Consider the following 22,485-nt stretch of genomic DNA (forward strand, 5'->3'; position numbering starts at 1 on the left):
AAATCGACATTTTTTGCAGCTCCCCCTTGGGGGAAAGGTAGGTAACATTTATTTGTTGCCAGTGCCCGTCTTTTATTTTCTTTTGTGTAGTACTAGTTTTAATGGGTGTTTGTCGGGATCCCTATCCACTATTCATATATTCCTGATCTATCTGTTAATCATTATATGTAGAGCTTGCTTAGAAAAAAAAAATAGAGAAACAACAGAGTCTAGACTCCATACAACAGTGGAAATGCAAAATAGTAGGAAGATGCAATGAAAAAAGCTCTAAATCCCATTTCCTTTTTCACAAGACATTCAACTTTTGCCATGCTTATTTTCAACTCTTAATACCACATAGCACAAATGTTGGCCTACTATATAATTTTCCAAAGGTTACAGATAAATTATATAGTGTTCCACTCATATAAGAGCAAGAATAATATAGACAGTATAAAGCAAATTGGCTAATTTGAATCCGTAAGAGGAAGAGAAACTAGCCCATAAAGAGCCAAAGCTAGACATGTTGAAGTTGCAGTAGTTTTGAATGGTATTCTTCCTTTATCATTCCTCAAGACCATGGCTTCGTAAATTGGCAAGGCATTCAGCACTACAAAACCTGCTAAGAACATCTGCAGAAATAGACCCTCCATTTTGCTACCTCTTAGAACTTGTACAAGCCCCGTAAGAAATGATACCAAGTTGACAATGGCTGCTGTTATTAATGGCACAAACATGTTTGATGAGGCTCCAAACTCGAACATACCTTGCCCATATCTTTTGCTTTGTTCATTATCGATCACTTTGCTGGTCAAACCGAAACCATATGTGGAAATGCCTAAACATTTGAGGAAGAACTCGAGGCATCCATACCCAAAGGATGAGAGCCCCCGTATCATCCACATTCTCTGATCATTCCACCAGTTTTGAACTGTTCCTTCCTCTATCATAAATTCAAGGAGATCTTGTCCATAGGCTCCAAGGACAAGAAACACATACAAGATAAAACTAGGCTCTGATAGCTGCAATATTGTTTCACCAATAAGTAAAATCTAAATGGATGGAAGGTAGAATAATAAAAGGAGAGGCTTAATGTTCAAAAGATTGACCATGAAAAAATGTGCTAGTAATCTTTTTCTATTCATCAAAAACAGTCTTGATTAGTAGCTAAGTAATGAATAAAAAAAATCTATAACCTGTAAAAAGCATACCTTTGGAAATACAGAAAGTCCATGGAGAAGGCATAGTTGGGGGAGGAACGCATAGAGGGTGAGAGGAATAAACCAGGTGGACCAGAAACAATAATGAGTGTAGGCAAGGCCCATAAGAGGGCCCAGAGATCTAATACCGAAGGTTAAGGGACTAAAACTGGAAAAGGCAACCTGGAGAGAACCAATGGACCATCGCTGGACTTGGTTTAGGACATCGACAAGGCTGATTGGTGCATCACCCAAAAAGGCTGCCCTCTTAGGGTTGCAAAATATGGACCTCCATCCCTCGCATTGTAGTCGAAGCCCCGTGAAGAAGTCCTCTACAAGTGATCCATATCTAAAGCCCACCTATATATCCAATTTGTACATCCAATCCATTTATTCTAATTCAAACCATAATTCTCCATTTGAATTCCAATGCTCTACAAATATCCTCTTTATGTTAGAACACAATTAAGTGGATAATTGAGATTCTTGATTGTTTGGATGAATTGAACGGTTCAATACAAAGAGAAATATGTATAGTATTACATGCATATTTGGAGTTCATACTGTCAGAAAATCCTACGTGTACTGCATTAAATGTTGTAGAATCTACATGATGTAATTTAGTTAAAATCATCAATTCATTTCCAATAAAATGAGAGACAATAAGAAAAAACTAAGAGGTTTCCAAGATTGTTTAACTGATGATTGAACCATGTGCTATAAATGGTAAACTCTTTTTTCAAAGAGTTTTATGATCAAGTATTGAAATAGTTTGCGGTTTACCATTTGCACTAGTTTATTTACCTTTTTTAAACCTTCTGCTTCTTATGATTCTGAATTTGATTAGATCAGCCTCTATCAAGCTCCATTACTATTTGACATGTGTAATTTAAAAAAAAAACTACGAAAAAGTTAATTAATAAATAGCAAGTCTTGCATTCTAGTAAATTTAAAGGTTTGAACTACTCCAAATAGAATGAGCTCAGATCTCAGTGTCTTCTGGAGGTTTTCAGGATATTCATCACGATAAACGATGGTCATGAGAAAACACTGACGAGTGAACCACAAGAAAGCAAGGAAAGTATCGGAGACGAGGAAGGAGAGGGAAATGAGAAAGGATCCAAAGGTGGTGGAGTGGATGAGCTTGAGTGCATGGTGATGGAGCAGCACTAAGATGGCACAGAAGTAAACTGCCGCAAACATGCGGTTGAAGGCTGTGCGACTTGCATATCTAAGCCTGTGAAGGAGAGGATCGCGCGCAGGAGAGGTACTCAGGCCCTGATTCATGTCTGTTGGTACTTGGTGGTGTACAACAGTTGCAGGGTACTGACTGTAAGTATAAACTGGGGCTTAATTTATAGGCATGTTTGGAATCTACTTTTTAATTATGAAAAAGAAGTTTGTTCTTCCGGGACTATTTTGATATAGCAGTATATTACTAAAAGAAAATAATTTTTCATGAGACTATATACGATCTATCAACGTTCACAGAACCTTGAAAAACATAATCTTTTCCATTGCTGAACACTTTTATAAATGTGGGGTGGTCTCTCAATGTGAATGTGAGGCAAATCGATTCAGCTAGGTAATTTGCTAATTTCTAAATAAGTAGTTTTGTTTAAACGAAATATTTTAGTTAGAATTTTTTTTTTTTATAAAAATAAATCTATAAACTGACATAACTTGATGTAATACGTTAAATTGTAAAATTATTTTTATTATAAAATAAATTTAATACATCATATAAAATCATATCAATCTGAAATTATTTTTATAAGATATATTTGTGGTAGTAGCTCTTTGTTTAAAAAATGATGTGTCATGTCATGTGTGGTGCGGAGAGAGAAAAAAAAAACAAAACGTGGGAATTTATCTTTTGCAAGAAATCATATGTGGTTTGACTTTATGAAATTTTAGTATGTTATTTTTGTTGGTGACAATTTTGTTTTGATTGGTGCTAATAATTGCAAATTTGAAATTACTTTCTGGATTTTACCGCAAATGCTCAATTGTTGAGATCATTCTCGTTGCTCTAGTTGATATCCACTTATATGGAAATAATTATATGTTGAACCAAAAATATAATTAGTCTTGATGTATTGGCAAGTTCTAGCGATTGCTCTAAAAAAAACAATCTGTAAATCCATTAATATTGATAATAGAAGTTTTAAGTGGATTAAGTCCCATGTTTTTTTCTTTGTTTTGGAAGGTTTTACACGTAAAAATTTTGGTGTCTTGCTTGCCTGTTATTTAATTTTTTTTTATTTTATTTGTGGGTTTATTTTTATTAAATTACCAATTTAATTACATAAAAAATTATAGAAAATATTGTTGTGTTCACTCTAACAAAATGGTAGCATAACTTGATAGGAGATCACAAATAGTATGATTAAACTCAATTCTTCCTAGTGATTAGTCAATTACTTAATTTGAAACACAAGGCTAAAAGACATTATATTACTGTAAAGAGTTATTTTAACTTACTGTTGATTTGGCTGGTGTTCAATAAAAAATAAAAATAAAAATTAATATTTAAAGAAGTTTAGTGAATATTTGAAAAAAAAATTGATATTCGGTAACCCCACTGAGTGGATATAACATCATCCATATATATTTATAATTTTAATTGTAGATATTAAAGTTAAAATAAAGTTGAAAGAGTCAATAATTGATCCTTCGCGACAACTTGCAGCCATATTACCCTCGTAAAAGTGTCATTGTCTATGAGGGCCCGGAGGACTGTGCTTTGCAGTACTGATTGATTTAGGATACATTTCCCTTGGCCAATAACGATTTCCTCGCTAAAACTTCTGAACATATTGATTAGATTAGTTTCAGTCAGTTAGCCAATCATATCAGGGAATTATTTTCTGAATGAAACCTAATAGCAATGTCAGCTTCAGCTAGTGGTACCCATGTCTTATTAGATTTGAATCAGGCTCTTGACTGTAAAATATAAATAAAAAGAGCATTCAGATTTCTCTGGCTCTATTAGGGGTGTAATCGATTTGATCCGGTCTGATTTTAGATAAAATTTAAGACCGAATCAGTATGTACCGGTTTTGTATTTTTCAAAACCGATTACGCACCGATTATCCTCCTAAACCGATACTTCCAGTTTTACCGGTTTCCGGTCCGGTCTGGTCTGGTTTTCCAGTTTTTTTAAAATGTAAATTTCATAATTTTTCATTAAAAATTTGTTTATAAAAAAAAATTTTTGATTTAAAAAAAACTATTTTATACTTTTATTAATATATTAGACTATACAATAGTATTAATATTAGACTATTAGTATAGTTATAAGTTATATATTAGTATTAGTTATAAACTTTTAGTGATTTAGTATTAACATTTTATATAATAATTTATAAATTATAATAAGAAATTATTTCATATATGAATATATATGTTATATATAAAATTTCACATAAAAATTTATGATTATACATTATATATAAACATTATATATATTAATAGTTAATATATATATATATATGATATTTTGTATAAAACTTATATATAAAAATATTATTTTTTATTTTTTTTAATCAACCGGTCCGGTCCGGTCCTGTCCAAAAAATCCCAGAACCGGACCGGAACCGGCCGGTTTTTACGTTTTAAAAACCGGTTCCGGACCTGACCGGTTCAAAACCGGTAAAACCGGTCCGGTTCGGTCCGGTCCGGTCCGATTTTTCAATTTTTCGGTTTGAATTTACACCCCTAGGCTCCACCATTTTGAATGGCATGGGTTGAGTTTGAAAAGTGTCGAATGCATTGTCTTTTTATAGTTTCGATTTGAGTTTAATTGGCGTGGTTATTTGAATTGAATTGTTAATTTGAAAATGGGTCAAGTCTATTCCTGCAAGGGACAATTATTTTTGGAAAGAATATTTAGTTTCATATGCAAACTCTTAGGTTGGAATTAGTGAAATGCTTTAATGAAATAGCCCTGCTGGTAGCTATGAGGGGAGAAATCCCCAGATGCTCAGGATGAGGCCCAGGCTTGTGTAGAAGAATAGGGATGGGCCAGGATGGCACAAAAGGCCCAAGGGGGAGAACGCAGGGCAAGAGTCCTGACAAGAGGACTGGAGACCGTGCAACCTGACACCACTAACCGAAATGGACAAGGGTGCCTCTGCAACCTGATACCACTAACCGAAAAGGACATGGGAGCCCATCCGGAGCCACGCCTCATTTAATGGAGTAGAAACACATCTGACCGAGGCCACGCCGCATTTAATGGTGCAGGAGTAGGCACGCATGGCAAGGCCACGCTGCATTCAATGCACCCCGGGGGATGGCACGCAACGCGAAAGCCCTCCTAGGTGTCAACAACAAATCTGGCTAGGCCTGATAGGACTGGTGGAAAGCAAGAGGTTGGCAAGGATGTGTGATCTTAGTACAAAACCGCATACGGGTCATCATCACCTCGGGATCTGCCTAGAAAAGGTATAAATACCCCTCACCCTATTGAGAGGGGGTGACTTGCATTCTTTAACACTTCTTTGCTATCTCATTCTAGCTCTCACTTTCTCTCTTCACCTTCAACCTTGGACTAACTTGAGTGTCGGAGGTATCACGGCCCTCGAGCTCCCCCACTCTCTTCCTTACAGGGAAGAGCCCGAGTGTTGCTAACGTGGAGTTATCCGGACCCGCGAAACACAACATTAACAATAGCTTTATAGAGTCATGCACAAACAACGTCAATAGTTGCCTTTGTTTATTTTGAACTGTTAGATTTTAGAAAAATATGTTGTAGTACTGGTCTTTGAGTTTAGATTGATTGAAATTTGAATAGTTCATTCTGAGCGTATCATGATGATTTTCTCTCATCATAAAGATTGAATGAAGAGTTGAGATATGCAGACTTTGCCTCATTTGTTTTTACAGATGAGATGATATGAGATAATATGAGTTAAGATGAAAGTTGAATAAAATATTATTAGAATATATTTTTTTTAATATTATTTTTGTTTTGAGATTTGAAAAAGTTGAATTGTTTATTTTATTTTGTATGCAAATTTGATAAAATTATAATAATTAGATGGGAAGAGATGAGATGAGTTGAGAAGAGTTATGAAAACAAACGAGAGTAGGAAAATTATTTACAACTATATTATAGTTTCATATTAAATGAAGTGTAGTTTGTACAATTGATTTTCATTTTTAATGAAGTGACATGTTTGTATTGATTGATTGTAAGATATGTTTTAAGAGAGTTGTAAAAGAATTGTAAGTATATCATTATTCGGTATTAATTAGGTTGTTAATTGGTCTGGTGAACAAAAAGAGTTTTATTACTCGTAACATCTCAACCAAATATCAACGTGACATTATCAACATGATAGTTATTGATATGTATGCCACATCAACTATAAAATTGTCGAGACCAATCCTTTTTATGCCGAAATGTTCAAAGAAACAAGTTAGAAATGTGACTAATAATCACCAAAAACTCTAATTATCGAAACCATCCAGTCTCTAATTTGGGAAAGCATTCAAAATTATGGAGCATGAGAATCTACCAGCTAAGCTTCAGAGAAGAAAATAAAAAATAAAGGAAAAGAGTTTCAAAAGAGAGCTTCTGCAACTTGAATGCAGAGATCAGCTCGTGATTAATATCAACTTCCATTTTTGTAAAGATGCTAAATGGTAAAAAATGGAACATTTTCAAGCATATCTCAATCCATGCAAATCATTGCTACTCGAATGTGTCAAAATGTGCTCAGCTATTAAATATTACTGCATAGAAACCATATTTATTAACTCATACAAAGCATCCCAAAGAGAACTGAGTCAGATAAATCTCGTGCCTTCTGTTGGTAGTGCCTTCTGTTGGTAGTGATTCATCAATGGCTTTTCCCTTTTGAGGGGATTAGTGTTTTCTCTGAATCATTAGGTCTGTGGGTTGGTTTAGATGGGGTTGTGTAATGAGGTATTCATTGATCAGAAGTTGTTTGAGTTTAGAAAGGAGAATGCAAGGTGGTGGAGGATAATAGAAAGTAGTCATCGTGGTGTGAAATATATTTCAGTGGATTGGGAAACTTTGGGTTGGCTGGGTTCTATGGTGAAGGAGTGTGCAATAACATTGGGTACTCAGGAGTTTCTGCGAACTCGTAGAAAAGGGGACACTGTGATAATAGTGAGGAAGGGACGTAACTTTAATGGAAGTTTTATATCCATCTCGGAATTTGGTCGTGATAAGAGGAGAGGATTGATTGTGATTCCGGAAGGAAGAAAGGGGGAGGGATGGAAGAAGCTTGCTGATACTTTAATGGAGATGGCTGATATCCAGTTGGTTGCTGTGAAGAAGAACAAAGGTGAGGGAGGTGCTCCTTCATCGTGGGCAAGAGGTGCAAGGTCGTACAGTGAGGTGCTGAAGAAGGTACCGTATCATGCTGTGTTTGACGTGGTGTCAGGTGCAACCAAGGACGTGCAGCGGCATGGTGTAGCAGAAAGCAGATTGGCGGGGCTAAATGAGGAAAGCATGTTGAAGACGTTAGCTGGATTGGAGGAGAAGATCGGCATTGTGTTAGATGAGATAAACTTTCTAAAACGGTGCGTTAAAGGTAAAAAGGTGGTGGGCCGAAATGGTGGGCTTGGTATGGGTCTGGGCAGCGCGACGGGCTTGGGCAAGGGTCAGGCTTTAGGCCCTGTGAAGGCCTGGAGGGCAGTGGAGACCGTTGGGTCGGGGAAGGTTCTCGGATCCGAGATATCAGACCAGGGACAGCGGGCGGCGCCGATAAGCTCACTACCGGCAACCCTGCCGGCACAGAAGCTGCTGACAACCTTGGTCGAACCCTCTGGTGAGACGGAAAAGGAGATCCGGCTCGGATCCGAGACTTTGGACCAGGGTCTTGTTGCTCCTGTGGCGCCGATAGTTGCTTTATCGGCATCCCTGCCGGCACAGAAGTTGCCGACACCCTCGGTCGACCACTCAGGTGAGACGGTCAAGGAGTTTCGACGGGAAGAGGTCGAGGAGGGGGAGTTTCTGGCGTTAACTCTTGCGTCTGTGGAGAATAGTCTATCGGAACTGTGTGTGGTGGACGAATTCCCAAAAGTGGTGCACGAGCAGTCTGGCTTGAGGGATAGAATTCCAGAAGAGGTGCTCGAGCAGTCTGGCTTGAGGGAGAGAGAGATGTCTCTTTGCGGTGAGGTGTTTTCGCGGGACAGTGAGGTGGTTCAGAGTGGTCTTCCACTTTTGGTGTTGAGTAGTTCTGATGAGTTATTTTCTGGGGATGATCCTTCTCTTAATAATATGGTTTTAAGTGGTGAAACTGTTTCGGTGATTTCAAATAACAGTGTTGGGGAAGAGGGGGCTCTTACTCCTTTATGTACACTCCCCCCCAGTGATTATGGGAGTTGTCCGACGAATTGGATTTTCAAAAAGGTAGAGGAGCTACAGAAAATTTTTGGGGTCTCTTTTGGAGGTTATGAGGAACAATTTATGGCCCTTCTTGTGGCTATTGAAGCTAGCCGCTCGAAATCAGCCTCAAAACAAGATAGGGAACTTAAACGCTTGACATGCTCCATCAATTATGATGTTAAGGAGGGGAGTAGCGGAAGGGTTAGACCAAAAGGGAGGGGTAAGTTAAGCTTTAATGAAGCCTAAGATCATTTCTTGGAATGTAAGGGGTCTCAATGATAGGGACAAACGCATTCGGATCAAAGCGCTATTGAGATTATGGAAGGGAGATTTGATATGCTTGCAAGAAACGAAGTTGGGTTTTATTGATAGAAGTTTTGTGCGTAGTATTTGGGGATGTTCCTATATGGGCTGGTCCTATTTGGCCTCTCAGGGAGCATCAGGTGGAGTATTATTAATGTGGGATAAAAGAGTGTTTGAGGCGATTGAGGAGTGTGTTGGAGAGTTTTCGGTTTCGGTGCTATTCAAAAATGTGAGCGATGGGTGGACTTGGGCTTTTGCAGGGTCTTATGGTCCTAACATAGATAGAGATAGACGACGGTTGTGGGAGGAGTTGGCGGGAATACACTCTTTATGGGATGTGCCGTGGTGTATGGGGGGTGATTTTAATATTACTCGTTTTCCTAGTGAACGATCGGGGCTTCATCGACACACTTTGGCCATGGCGGAATTCTCTGAGTTCATTTTTGATATGGATCTTATGGACCTCCCTTTGGTGGGTGGTGAGTATACTTGGTCTAATGGCCGTGCTTGGTCGAAATTGGATAGATTTCTTGTCTCGCCGAGATTTCTTAGCCAGAAAAGGTTAGCTAGAGTCAGCTCAGACCATTTTCCCATCCTCTTAGATTGTGGTGGCTTTCAAGGGGGTCGCCGGTATTTCAAGTTTGAGAATATGTGGCTTAAGGTGGACGGGTTTGTTGAGTTGGTGAGAAATTGGTGGTCTTCGTACCAGTTTAGTGGCACTCCGAGTTTTATTCTTGCAGGTAAGATGAAAGCTCTAAAGCAAGACCTGAAGAAATGGAACTTGGAAGTTTTTGGTCACATTGACAATCAAAAGTCTATTTTGATGGAGGAGTTGCAGGAGTTGGAGGGTAAGGAATTAATGGGAAGGGCTTCGGAGGAGGAGTTATTGAGAAAAGTAACGGTTGTGGCAGATTTGGAAAGGGGATTGCTTTTAGAAGAGACTTCATGGCGTCAAAAATCCAGAGCTCTCTGGTTGAAAGAGGGTGATAGGTGTACGAAGTTTTTTCACAAAATGGCTAATTCTCATCGACGTAATAATGCGATTGAGTTGTTACATTCAGGTACACAGGTACTATCTTCTTCGGCTGATCTAGAAAGTCACATTGCACATTATTATGAGTCTCTACTTACCGAACCAGTAACTTGGAGGCCGAAGCTTGATGACTTACCGTTTGAGGTAATTGATCCGCAGCTTGTGAGTGTATTGGAGAGACCTTTTGTGGAAGATGAGATTTTCAAGGTCATATCTGGTATGGCTAAGGACAAAGCGCCGGGTCCGGATGGTTTCTCAATGGGTTTCTTCCAAACTTGTTGGGATGTGGTGAAAGGTGATGTTTTGCGGGTGTTCAGTGAATTTCATGCTTATCAAAAGCTTGAAAAATCACTTAATGCGACTTTTATTGCACTCATTCCAAAGAAACATGGGGCGTCGAATATTGAGGATTTTCGCCCAATAAGTTTGATTAGCAGTGTTTATAAGATTATTTCAAAGGTCCTTGCTAATCGGCTTAGTCTAGTACTGGAAAATATTATCTCCAAGCCTCAGAATGCTTTTATTCATGGGAGATATATACTTGATTCGGTGCTCATTGCAAATGAGTGTTTGGATGCTAGATTGAGGGAGGGAAGTCCAGGTATTCTTTGCAAGCTAGACATGGAGAAGGCTTATGACCATGTGAACTGGGATTTCCTTTTGTATTTATTGAAGAGGTGTGGTTTCGGCGATAGGTGGATTTCTTGGATGCGTTTTTGCATTTCAACGGCCCGATTTTCAGTGCTAGTTAATGGCACTCCTGCAGGTTTTTTTCATAGCTCGAGGGGTTTGCGACAGGGTGATCCATTATCTCCCTTTCTTTTTGTCATAGTTATGGAGGCGTTGAGTAAGATGTTGCAGGCTACTGTTAGTGGAGGTTTTTTATCTGGTTTTCAAGTAGGAAATAACTCTGGTAGCTCTTGTATCATTTCACATCTTCTTTTTGCAGACGACACCCTGTTGTTTTGTGAAGCGAATAGGAGTCAGGTCCAAACTTTGCGTGCATTATTACTTTGTTTTGAAGCAGTATCAGGGCTTAAGGTGAACCTTGACAAGTCTGAGTTGGTTCCAGTGGGTGTGGTCCCTAATATACGTAATCTAGCAAGTCTTCTGGGTTGCAGGGTGTCCTCGTTCCCAATGAAATATTTGGGTCTTCCGTTAGGTGCTACTTTCAAGAGTAGAGCTATATGGGATGGGGTGGTAGAAAAGATAGAGAAAAGGTTGGCTGGATGGAAAAGGGTGTATCTATTGAAAGGAGGTCGTCTCACTCTCATCAAGAGTACCCTCACAAACCTCCCCACTTATTTTTTATCCCTTTTCCCTATGCCTGCAGGGGTGGTGAATAGAATTGAGAAACTCTTCAAGGCATTTCTATGGGGAGGCTTAGGGGAGGAGAAGAAAGTTCATTTGGTTAATTGGAAGACAGTATGTTCTCCAGTTGAGTATGGGGGGTTGGGTGTGTGTAATTTGAGAACTTTTAATAAAGTGTTGTTGGGGAAATGGCTTTGGAGATATCATATGGAAGAGGGTTCTTTGTGGAGGGAAATAATAGATGCTAAATATGGGGTTGAATGGGGTGGTTGGTGTTCTCAAGAAGTGAGAGGGGGCATGGAGTGGGGCTATGGAAGTTTATAAGGAAGGGGTGGATTACTTTAGTAAATCATATTCGTTTTGTCGCAGGTGAGGGTAACCGAATCAGTTTTTGGCGGGATGTGTGGTGTGGAGATCATGCATTGGAAAGAGTGTTTCCAGTTTTATATCGTATTGCAGTTAACAAGGACGTTTCTGTGGCGGATGTGCGATTATTTGCTCATGGTTCGCATCAGTGGAATATTCTGTTTAATAGAGATATTCATGATTGGGAATTATCTATGATTTCAGATTTTTTCAGCTTGTTACACTCTTTAGGGTCTACTAGGGCGCAACAAGATAGCTTGAAATGGAGGTCCCAGGATCATAAGAAATTCTCAGTAAAAGTGTTTTATAAAATTTTGACTTCACAGGATCACACCTCATTCCCATGGAGGAACATTTGGAGGTCTCGAGTGCCCTCTAGAGTTGCTTTTTTTGTTTGGAATGCCGCCCTTGGGAAGATCTTAACCACGGATAACTTGAGGAAGAGAGGATGCGTTGTACTGGATTGGTGTTACATGTGTAGAAAGAATGGAGAATCGGTAGATCATCTTTTACTACATTGTGATGTAGCAAGAGGGTTGTGGGATGAGATTTTTCGACGGGCGGTGTGGCTTGGGTAATGCCTAGGCGAGTGGTGGAGCTGATGGGTTGTTGGAGAAAACTGCAGGGCAGTCATCAAGTGGCAGCAGTTTGGAGAATGATTCCGTTGTGTATTATGTGGTGTATTTGGACGGAAAGGAATATGCGCTGCTTTGAAGACAAAGAAAGAACAATGATGGAGCTGAAGAATTATTTTCTGCACACTTTATTGCTTTGGTTTTCAGCTATTGTATTAAATGGGGATGATATACATGAATTCCTATCTTTAGTTTAACGCTCTTAGAATGTATCTAGGTGTTCATCTATATACTTCCTGTGTACTAGGTATATGCCTATTTCATTCACATCAATAAAGTTTATATCTTTACTTATAAAAAAAAAAAAGATAAATCTCGTGTACGGTATTCTTTATTGTAGAGACTTTGTGATCATTTCTTTTCCTCATAGATAGTGTGGTGGGATGCTTGTTTCAGAGCTTTTCTTACACACTTCAATGATTGAATTCAATATTGTTTTGAAGGAAAATATTTCCAAGTTATCCTTGAAGGATAGCGAAACTTCACCTGCCATTCTTAATGCTTCCTCGCCCCCACCAAGTCCCAGCAAGGAAATTCCTTCTCCACTGACCTCCATGTCCACAAATGCTCCCCCGTGTTCAAGCAATTCTGAACCTGGATTGTACGATCAGGAAGACGGATTTTCTTCACTAACATGAAGTCTGGAAAAATCTGGTCTGCTTATGGATCTCAAATTATATGTTTGTATTGCAACATGCCAACTAAGGTGCAAGTTGTGTTAGGGTGAACGCAAAAATGCAACGGAATATTTTCTACCATTGTTTGTGCAAATTAAATTGTCAATCTAGTAACACTAAATTCACAAGCAGAATAAAGAAAATAGGCAACCCACAAGCAAGATACCAAGATTTTTATATAGAAAACTCTCCAATGTGAAGAAAAAACAACGAGACCAGTCCAATTAAACTTCGACTATCAACAATAATGGGGCTAGTTATTTTCCTCCCTAGAGCAATCTCTAGAGGCTACCGGTAAATCAACAATATCTATATTTTTTGTTCAACACATAACCATTACCATTTAGATGGATACTAACCATGCATGGCAACAAAAAAAATCTCACCAAGTGAGTATTTGCATCAAACAATCGGAGAGGAATCTCAATGATTAGTAGGTTGGGTCTTCAAGGCTTCCCACTATTTTGAGTATCATCAAACACCACATGCACATAGATTATTAATAGCATCATATTACATGGAGGGAGAAGGATTAATATGGTACCAAGATGAATCAGAGACTGGTCAATTTAACTGCTGGTAAACCTTCACTAGAGCATTGTTGCTCGATTTGGACTAATAGCCTATGATGATCCAATGGAAGCACTCACACGTCTCAAACAAGTTACCACGATAGTCACTTATAAGGCTCAATTTGAAGCACTTTCAAACAGGTTGAGGGGTCTCTTAGAAATACACATGCTATGTTGCTTTCTGAGTGGGCTAAAGGATGAAATCTGACTTCCCATTCGAATGTTGAACCCACTGAGCCGTAATGCTGCGTTCAGCTTAGCCAAGATACAAGAGGAGTACTTGGCTTGCTTAAAGAAATCTGTGATGGGCTAGGTGGAGAATAGTATGGGTTCATCAAGTTCGAGTTCCAACTTTGGGCCTCAATTTAGTCAACCACAAGGGCATGGACAGAGAATGTTTAAACTAGGAAGGCAATTCTCTTCAGCTCAAGTGGATGAGAAGAGAAAAAATGGGTTGTGCTACCATTTTGAGGAGAAATGGAGCCCCTCCCATATTTGCAAGTCACCAAAAGTTTATTTGCTTCAAGGGTGTGAGGAATAAACAGAGGATAAGGGGGAGGAAGTTTACTTTGATCCGCAAGAGATGATAGACACCCAGCAAGGGTATAAAGTGTAGAAGAAACTGGAAATTTCATTTAATGCCATTACTAGTACTCTTAACCCCAAAACCTTGAAGCTACATGGCTCGATTGGGGGAAAAATGGTGGTTGTTTTAATGGATTCAGGAAGCACATAACTTCTTGGATCCTTCCATTGCAAAAAAGGCTAAACTCTTGGTGGATCCAACAAAAAGGCTAAGTGTAAGGGTGGCAAATGGAGACATGGTGACTAGTGAAGGGGTCTGCCAAAAGGCACCTACAAAATTGCAAGGTACTCAACTTATTATTCCCTTCTATTCGTTGGCTTTTGGAGGATGTGATTCTGTGTTGGGAACACATTGGCTAGGGTGTATCACTTGGGATTTTTCCAAGTTGCTTATGGGATTTCAGTGGGAAGGTAGGAAGGTGGAGTAAGTGGGCCTAAAACTTGGGAAATCATCATTTGAGGAAGGCAAAAGGGTGATGTTAAGTAGTATGAATGGTGCTAAAGGGGTTTTAATTCAACTATGTGCAATGAACCTGCCACCACATCAGGGTAGTGAAATAGATAACCCTTTTAACAGTAAGATAAATCTGTTACTACAACAGTTCAAAAGAGTTTTTGAAGAACCTGTGGGGTTACCACCCAAAAGAGCCCAGGACAATAACATTGTTCTCAAAGAAGGGGCCCCTCCTATTTCAACAAGACCTAATAGATATTCATTTTACCAAAAGATAGAAATAGAGAGAATTGTGACTAAGTTGCTAAAATCTGGAATGATTAGACCAGCCCATTCTCCTCACCTGTTTTGTTGGTTAGGAAGGCATATTGAAATTAGGGCTTATGTGTGGACTATAGGGCCCAAAATCAAGAGACAATCAATGATAAGTTTCCTATCACAATCATTGATGAGTTTTTAGATGAGCTATATGGCTCAGTTGTGTTCTCAAAGATGAATTTGAGGTCTAGATACTAGCAAAGGTGGAGACCCTACTTATTGGTCCAATCTTTTATTGTGAAGATAGACCAACAAGCCTTAAAATTTTTGCTAGAACAAAATGTGAGAACTACAGCACAACATAAATGGGTCATGAAACTCGTCGGGTACAGTTTTAAAATTGAGTTTAAGAGGGGGAGGAAAAATAAGGTGGCAAATGCTCTCTCTAGGAAGCATGAGAAGGATGATGTAGAGGAGGGTAGGTTGGCCATTATCTCGTTCCCAACAACATATTGGATAGAGGAACTTAAACAAAGTTACTCATATGCACCTGAGTTACTTGAATTGTCGAGTAAGTTCCAAGCTAAGCAAGAAGTATCGAGAGGCTACACACTACAGCAGGGGCTGATCCTTAAGAGGGAAACGTTTGAGATAAACCCTATATCTGCATTTAAAGAGAAGGTTTGAGATAAACCCTATATTTGCATTTAGAGAGAAGGTTCTATATTTTATACACAACAACTCACAAGCAGGCCACTCAGGGTTCCTTAAAACCTATCAGAGAGCTAAGCGAGATTTCTTTTGGCATGGCATGAAGAAAGACATAAAAAACCTAGTTAGATGCTGTGATATTTGTCAGGTTAGCAAGCATGAAACCCTCTACCCTGCAGGCCTCTTACAACCTCTACCCATGCCAGATCAGGCCTAGGAAGAAATATCCTTGGATTTTGTGGAGGGCCTCCCATCATCTCAGGGAGCCAATGTTATTTTAGTGGTGATAGGCAGGCTCACGAAATATGGTCATTTCATGACCTTATCACATCCCTACACTGCCACTGATATAGCACAGGTTTTCTTAAAGGAAGTGTTCAAGCTCCATGGTTTTCCCAAGGCCATTATCTAAGATCGAGATCCCACGTTCCTAAGTTCCTTTTGGAAGACACTATTTTCATTACAAGGGACTTACTTAAACTATAGCTTAGCTTATGATCCTTGGAGTGATGGTCAAACCGATGCCTTAAACAAGGCTGTGGAGGAGTATTTGAGGTGCTACATGGGTACTAAACCGAAGCAATGGGCTCAATGACTTCCTCTCACAGAATGGTGGTACAACACTTCATATCACACATTTGCCAAGATGTCACCTTTCGAGGCTCTGTATGGGTATCAGCCTCCCAAGCTCACTACATACGTTCCTGGTACGACTTCTAATGACACCTCTAATAAATTACTCAAAATCAAGGAAAAAATCAAGCAAATCTTAAGGGACAATCTCAACTTTGCTCAACAAATGATGAAAACATATGCAGATCATCGAAGAACAGAGAGGGAATTCACAATAGGGGAGTGGGTGTACCTTAGGTTACAACCCTATCACCAGAAGTCTGTAGCGGCTAGGCACAACCTCAAGCTCTCGCCCACGTTCTATGGTCCCTTCAAGGTGGTTCAACGCCTTGGTGCCGCGACCTATCGCTTGGATCTGCCACCAGAGTTGAGGATAAATCCCGTTTTCTCAAACGGAAGCTAGGATCTCATATACAAGCCCTCCCTTTGCTGCCACTAGTCAATGATTTTGGCAAAGTCCAACCAGAACCTGTGATCGTGCTGGATCACCGCACCACACGCCATGGCAACAGAGCTATTACAGAAGTGGGTTGGAGCTTCGGTCAAGAACAACACTTGGAAAGTTTTGAAGAAACTCCAAGAATCTTACCCCTACCTCGCGGGGCAAGGTTCTTTAAGTGGGTGGGTCTATTATGAAGCCCATGAGGATTGGGTCGAAGTTGATGGGATGATGGAGCCAAATAAAGGAGGATTCAAAAATGGGCCAAGGACCATTACTTAAACGAGTCGTTTTGAAGTTAGACCACTGAAGAAGATTACAGAATAAGAGAGGGAGCAACACTGCGTTTTATATTCAAGTTCTAGAAGACAATTTTTATTCTTAAGTCTAGTATTTTACTATTTTACCCTTGTAATTCAATTTTTAGATTTCCATCTGTAAGCACATAATTGGGAGAGTTAGTTACTTGTTTGAAAGGGTTATGAGGAGGTGGGGGAACAGAGAATATTCATTGATGAAAATTGTAAGGTTCTCGTAGTATGGAGGTTGGGTGTGCTTCAAACAATACTCAATTATCAATACAATTTCCTTGAATCCATTTTATTGTTTTTAGCCATTTATTACATAAATTGCAAAGTCTTTACAGCCTGTAAAGGAAAGGAGAGGAACGCGTGCGGGAGAGGTACTCAGGCGCTGGTCCATGTCTTTTGGTGGTGTATAGCTGTAGTAGAGGAGTGATAGTAGAGATAAACCGGGGCTTAATTTATTGGCCTGCTTTCAAACACAACAAAATAAAACTGGGGCTTAATTTATAGGCATGTTCGGAATCTTCTTGCAAACTTTTTCGACATTCACAGAACCTTGAAAAACACAATAAGTTGTCGGTGGATTCCTGGTGGCCCTGGCAGCATCAACATAGATATGGAAAACGCTTTCTCCCACCGAGAAAAGCTACCAAGAAAATCTGTTTTATTATTATTTTTATTTAATATATAGTTAAGTAAGTGTTTTTTCAATGTATTTGTAAAATTTTCACCTTTTTTCTTTACAAAATATTTAAAGAGATTGAAATAATATTTAAGAAAAAAAAACACAAAAATAAAAAGATAATTTACAGTATGATGCAAGAATCATCTTTCTCCTTTCTCGATTAGCTTATCATCGTCATATAAACCGTTCCAATCTGAGTCACTTTGTGTCAGCTATTTACATGTCGGTATTAATCTAGTAAAGAAACTTAGTAATTTGAAAATACTATTCCAACGTAAAGTTTTTATCGAAAGTTTCTATCCAATTGCATTTTATTTATTTATTTATTTTTTACTTACTGATTAAATAAATTTATGATTTTTTATTTTTAAAAAATATTTAAATACTTTAAAAAAATGTTTAAAAATAAAGAAAAAAAAAGTTTAAAATTTTTTTTTCATCACGCAAGACAAGTTTGATGGTAGACAATTCATGAAGCAATTCTTGAAAAATTTTCAGATGCTTTGCAAAACTTTGTCAAATTCTATACTTTAAATCACAACCCATCTTATCATAAATGCTTTGTTTTGTGGAGTCTTTCGCTTATAAAGACTTTCTAATTTCATTCGCAGACTGTAAGCATATACTTCTTTAGTTACATGATGGAAGACACTTTGATCAACCCATTATCTGATTGACCAACAACTTTCCTATTCAATTTCTTTCATTCATCATTAGTTTTCTTTTCATTGACCAAATCAATATGTTCAAATAACTCTTACCAATACAAAACATCCTCCATCATTGTCTTCTAGATCAAGTAATTGGAAGAAGTGAGTTTAATCATGCTATAAGATGAATCCTCCATTTAATCCACACATATAATTAGCAAAATAATCAACCAAGCTCTGGTACGACTCTATTACGGTGAACACAAAAAAATAGCAAAATATTTTCTACCATTCTTTGTACAAATTATATTGGCAATCTAATAATAATAAATTCACAAGTAGAACAATGAAAATCAAACAACCTACAAGCAAGACGCTAAGATTTTTACGTAGAAAACCTTTCCAATGCGAAGGGAAATACCGTCGAGCCTAGTCTAGTTAAACTTCTACCATCAACAATAATGGAGATACAGATTGTCTTCTCTAAAGCAATCCCTAGAGGCTACTAGTACACAAAAAATATTTATATTCTTGGTTCAACACATAATCATCACCATACAAGTGGTTATTAGCCAATGCAATAAGAAAGATCTCACCAAGTGGCTAGTTGCATTAAACAACAAGAGAGGAATCTCAACAATCAGCACCAACCAAAATGAAGCTCTTGTCATCAGGAACAACATAGTAAAATTTCGTCAAAATCAGACCATAGATGATTCCTCAAAACTATGGTGGAAGTGTGAGAAAAATTTCCACTCTTTTGTATGTATGACATCTTCTCTATCTTTTTTTTTCTCTCATTTATTTTATCTCCCTTCACACGCAATAGACACAACACAACCTACTTATTATAACAAAATCCTAACTTTAACAATTTACCAAATTGGCACTAGAGGCTTAAATGGGCTTAAGGGACCCACCAAACAAGTTGAACTATTGTAAAGGAAATTTCTAGTGTATTTTTTTCACAGATGTTGTGTCTCCCTTGGAGAATTTGAGATCACAAAAGGGTTACTTCAAATTCCAGTATGCAAGCATGTGTTTCATGTTCAATGCATTCGTCTATGATTGCACTCAAACTCAACTTGTCCACTTTGTAGATGCTTGGTCATCCCCATGAAACTTCACAATCCTGCACCACCAAGTATATCTAAGCCCTTCTAGCAAGATGGCACAACTTCTGACTAGACCCCACTAACTTAATCATTAGAACAACAATAGCAGCAACAACAACAAGAAGACAGTCCTATGTCAAACATCACTAATTTATCGAGAGATCACACTCTGATAGCTATTGAATGAGTATGATCTAGTCTCCTGCAGGAAGAATCGGATTAGGAATGTTCATCCGGGTATTGGCTCGGGATTTCGAGTTTCAAAATCGGGCAAGAACTCGGACCTGGTTAGCCAAAGTTTTAAAAACCCGGAACCCGGTTTCGGGTTGCACCCGAACTATTTTTTTAATTTTTATTTTTTAAATCGAAGTCTACATGTTATGAGTATTTTTTCATGAAACTTTTCCTTCCAACCTCAGTCATAAGTTGTCTCGAGCAACTGAAAATACTTGAGATTTATGATAATGCGGTGGATGAAATTGTTGTAGTTGAAGGAGGAGCAAGAGAAGCAGTAGCAATCTGCTTGGTGTTCCCTCGAGTAACTAATTTTGCATATTAACAAATTACAAATGAGTGCATGTTTCAAAATGGTCAATGTTGTAAAAAAAAAAAAAAACCAGGTATTGGGTTTAAAACTTGATACCCGGACCGAGTGTACCAGGATTTTTTATGCGGGTACCGGCCCGGATTTGTTCCGAGCCTGGACCCGAGTAACCCGGTTCTAGACCAGGCCTAAATCGGATAATTCATAATAAAGAATTAGTAGTTTTACCTTGCAAACGCCATAGGAGATTATGCAAAATCAGGCCTTTTCCAAGTTGGAATGGAGTGATTAATTATACACAAGTTTTGCAGGCATGCCAACAGGCACATGCCTGTTGACACTTTACATTCTTGTTGATGTTTTATGGAGTTTTGAGAGAGGAGAGATAAAAAAAAAAATGAATAAAAAATTAAAAAATGAAAATATTATTAAAATATAATTTTTATATATTACTTTTATTTTTAGATTTGAAAAACTTAAATTAATTTTTTTGTTTGTTTAGATAAGATCCGGTTACATAACCAGATCCATTACTGGATCCAGTTTTATATTACCCACCCAGGTCTAATCCGGGCAAATAATCACCCAGATTTTTGAGTTCCAGACTAGATCGGAAAAAAAAATCCGATCTGGTTGTACACTTCTATCCCTTTGGCCCCAAGGTTCAATAAACAAATGATCTATTCGGGTAGACTCGACGATGCGCCAAAATGATGGGCACGTATTCCTTCACACGCGGCCGAAAGTGGCAGGTGGTGACCACACACCTCCCTTCCTTGAAGCCATATCCACTAAACGCACCGGCCCAATCAATTCCCGCCCTCAGATCCTTCATATTTGCCCAACACAATCATGACATGGCCAACGTGTGAGTCTCATGTGCCAGTTTAGATTTAAGAGTTTCAAGCAATTCTTCCAAAAGGACTTTGTCCTCTTTCTTAGTCATTTTCCTAAAATTAGGAGATAACATATCCTTATATAAAAAAAAAAAAAAAAAAGAACCGTTATGGTCTAATTATCACCACCACTCTCATTATCCCTTGGTAGTCTCTGCATGTCACAACCCCCGAGCTCCATCTTTTTTACTTCAGCTCTAAACATGAGAACCCCATGTATTCTTTTAGGAGAGTGCTGAGTTTTGCGATGATGTGTAGCGTGATGCGGTTCAATTTTTTATCTAGCACTTTAATATAAGACCTATCTGCTGTCACCAAAGGATCATGAGGACGAGGAAGTGGATCTCCCCAACGATCGCTCCAGAACAATGAAGTGCAATGCACCAACCACCATCGTCTCTGCCTTTGGGTTCATGATCCGCTTGTAGGATTTTACTAACATTGACACTTTGTGCAGCTTCCCCTTGGGGGGAAAGTTAGGAAAATTTTATTTGTTTCCAATGCCCGTCTTTTATTTTCTTTTGTGTTGTACTAGTTTTAATGAGTGTTTGTTGGGGTTCCCTACCCACTATTCAAATACCTCTATCTGTTAATCATTATCTATAGACCTTCCTTCGACTAAAAACAAATAGGAAACAATAGAGAAATGCAAAATAGTAAGAAGATGCAATGAAAAATGCTCTAATTCCCAGTTCCTTTTTCACAAGACATTCAACTTCTGCTATACTTATTTTGAGCTCTCGCAACCACATAGCACAAAGGCTGGCCTATATAATTTTCCAAAAGGTTACAGATCATAAATTATGTAGTGTTCCACTCATATAAGAGTAAGAATAGTTTAGACAGTAAAAAGCAAATCTGCTAATTTCGATTCCCAAGAGGAAGAGAAACTAGCCCATAAAGAGCCAAAGCTAGACATGTTGAAGTTGCAGTAGTTTTGAATGGTATTCTTCCTTTATCATTCCTCAAGACCATGGCTTCGTAAATTGGCAAGGCATTCAGCACTACAAAACCTGCTAAGAACATCTGCAGAAACAGACCCTCCATTTTGCTGCCTCTTAGAACTTGTACAAGCCCCATAAGAAATGATACCAAGTTGATAATGGCTGCCGTTATTAGTGACACAAACATGTTTGATGAGGCTCCAAACTCGAACATACCTTGTCCATATCTTTTGCTTTGTTCATCATCGATCACTTTACTGGTCAAACCGAAACCATATGTGGAAATGCCTAAAAATTTGAGGAAGAACTCGAGGCTTCCATACAAAAAGGCTGAGAGCCCCCTTATCATCCACATTCTTTGATTGTTCCACCACTTTTGAACTGTTCCTTCCCCTATCAAAAATTCAAGGAGATCTTGTCCGTAGGCTCCAAGGACAAGGAACAAATACAAGACAAAACATGGCTCTGACAGCTGCAACATATTTTCATCAATAAGTAAAACCCAAATGGATAAAACGTCGAAATTGAAAAGGAGAGGCTTAGTTTACATCATTAAAACGATTGAGTGAATGGAATAATTAAAATCTTCTGTCAACTAGGCTTTAATTAGGATAATCATCAACAAATAAAGCAATTAAAACAACCCCTCCCCTTTGACCACCAAACAAAATCTGTAATAATCATATTTTTCAAAAGATAATATTTGGGTTTTGTTCAATTTCAAAATCTAATATCAAATTTATATTAAAAGAAAAATGATTTTAAAAATAAATAAATAAAACCCTTAAAAGATCGACAATGAAATTTTCTTAAGAGAAATTATAT

General features: G+C 38.3%; 1 protein-coding gene across 5 annotated transcripts in view; it reads right to left on the reverse strand.

The window, feature by feature from the left end:
- Positions 1-246: 246 nt before the first annotated feature.
- Positions 247-22,485, reverse strand: part of LOC109002059 (cellulose synthase-like protein G3) — a 72,632-nt gene continuing 50,393 nt past the window's right edge. For 2 of the 5 annotated variants that reach the window (XM_035687322.1, XM_035687326.1), the window contains exons 5-6: positions 1,191-1,538; positions 247-1,001 (exon numbers count right to left, since the gene is read on the reverse strand). In XM_035687322.1, the coding sequence (XP_035543215.1) occupies positions 447-1,001; positions 1,191-1,538 (903 nt within the window). In that variant the 3' untranslated portion in view covers positions 247-446. Of the gene's footprint in view, positions 1,002-1,190; positions 1,539-21,373; positions 22,133-22,485 lie in introns of those variants that run through there. The other 3 variants (XM_035687323.1, XM_035687327.1, XM_035687328.1) reach the window with 2 other exon arrangements.

This window comes from Juglans regia, chromosome 2 (assembly GCF_001411555.2).
Source record: "Juglans regia cultivar Chandler chromosome 2, Walnut 2.0, whole genome shotgun sequence".
Taxonomy (NCBI): Eukaryota; Viridiplantae; Streptophyta; class Magnoliopsida; order Fagales; family Juglandaceae; genus Juglans; species Juglans regia.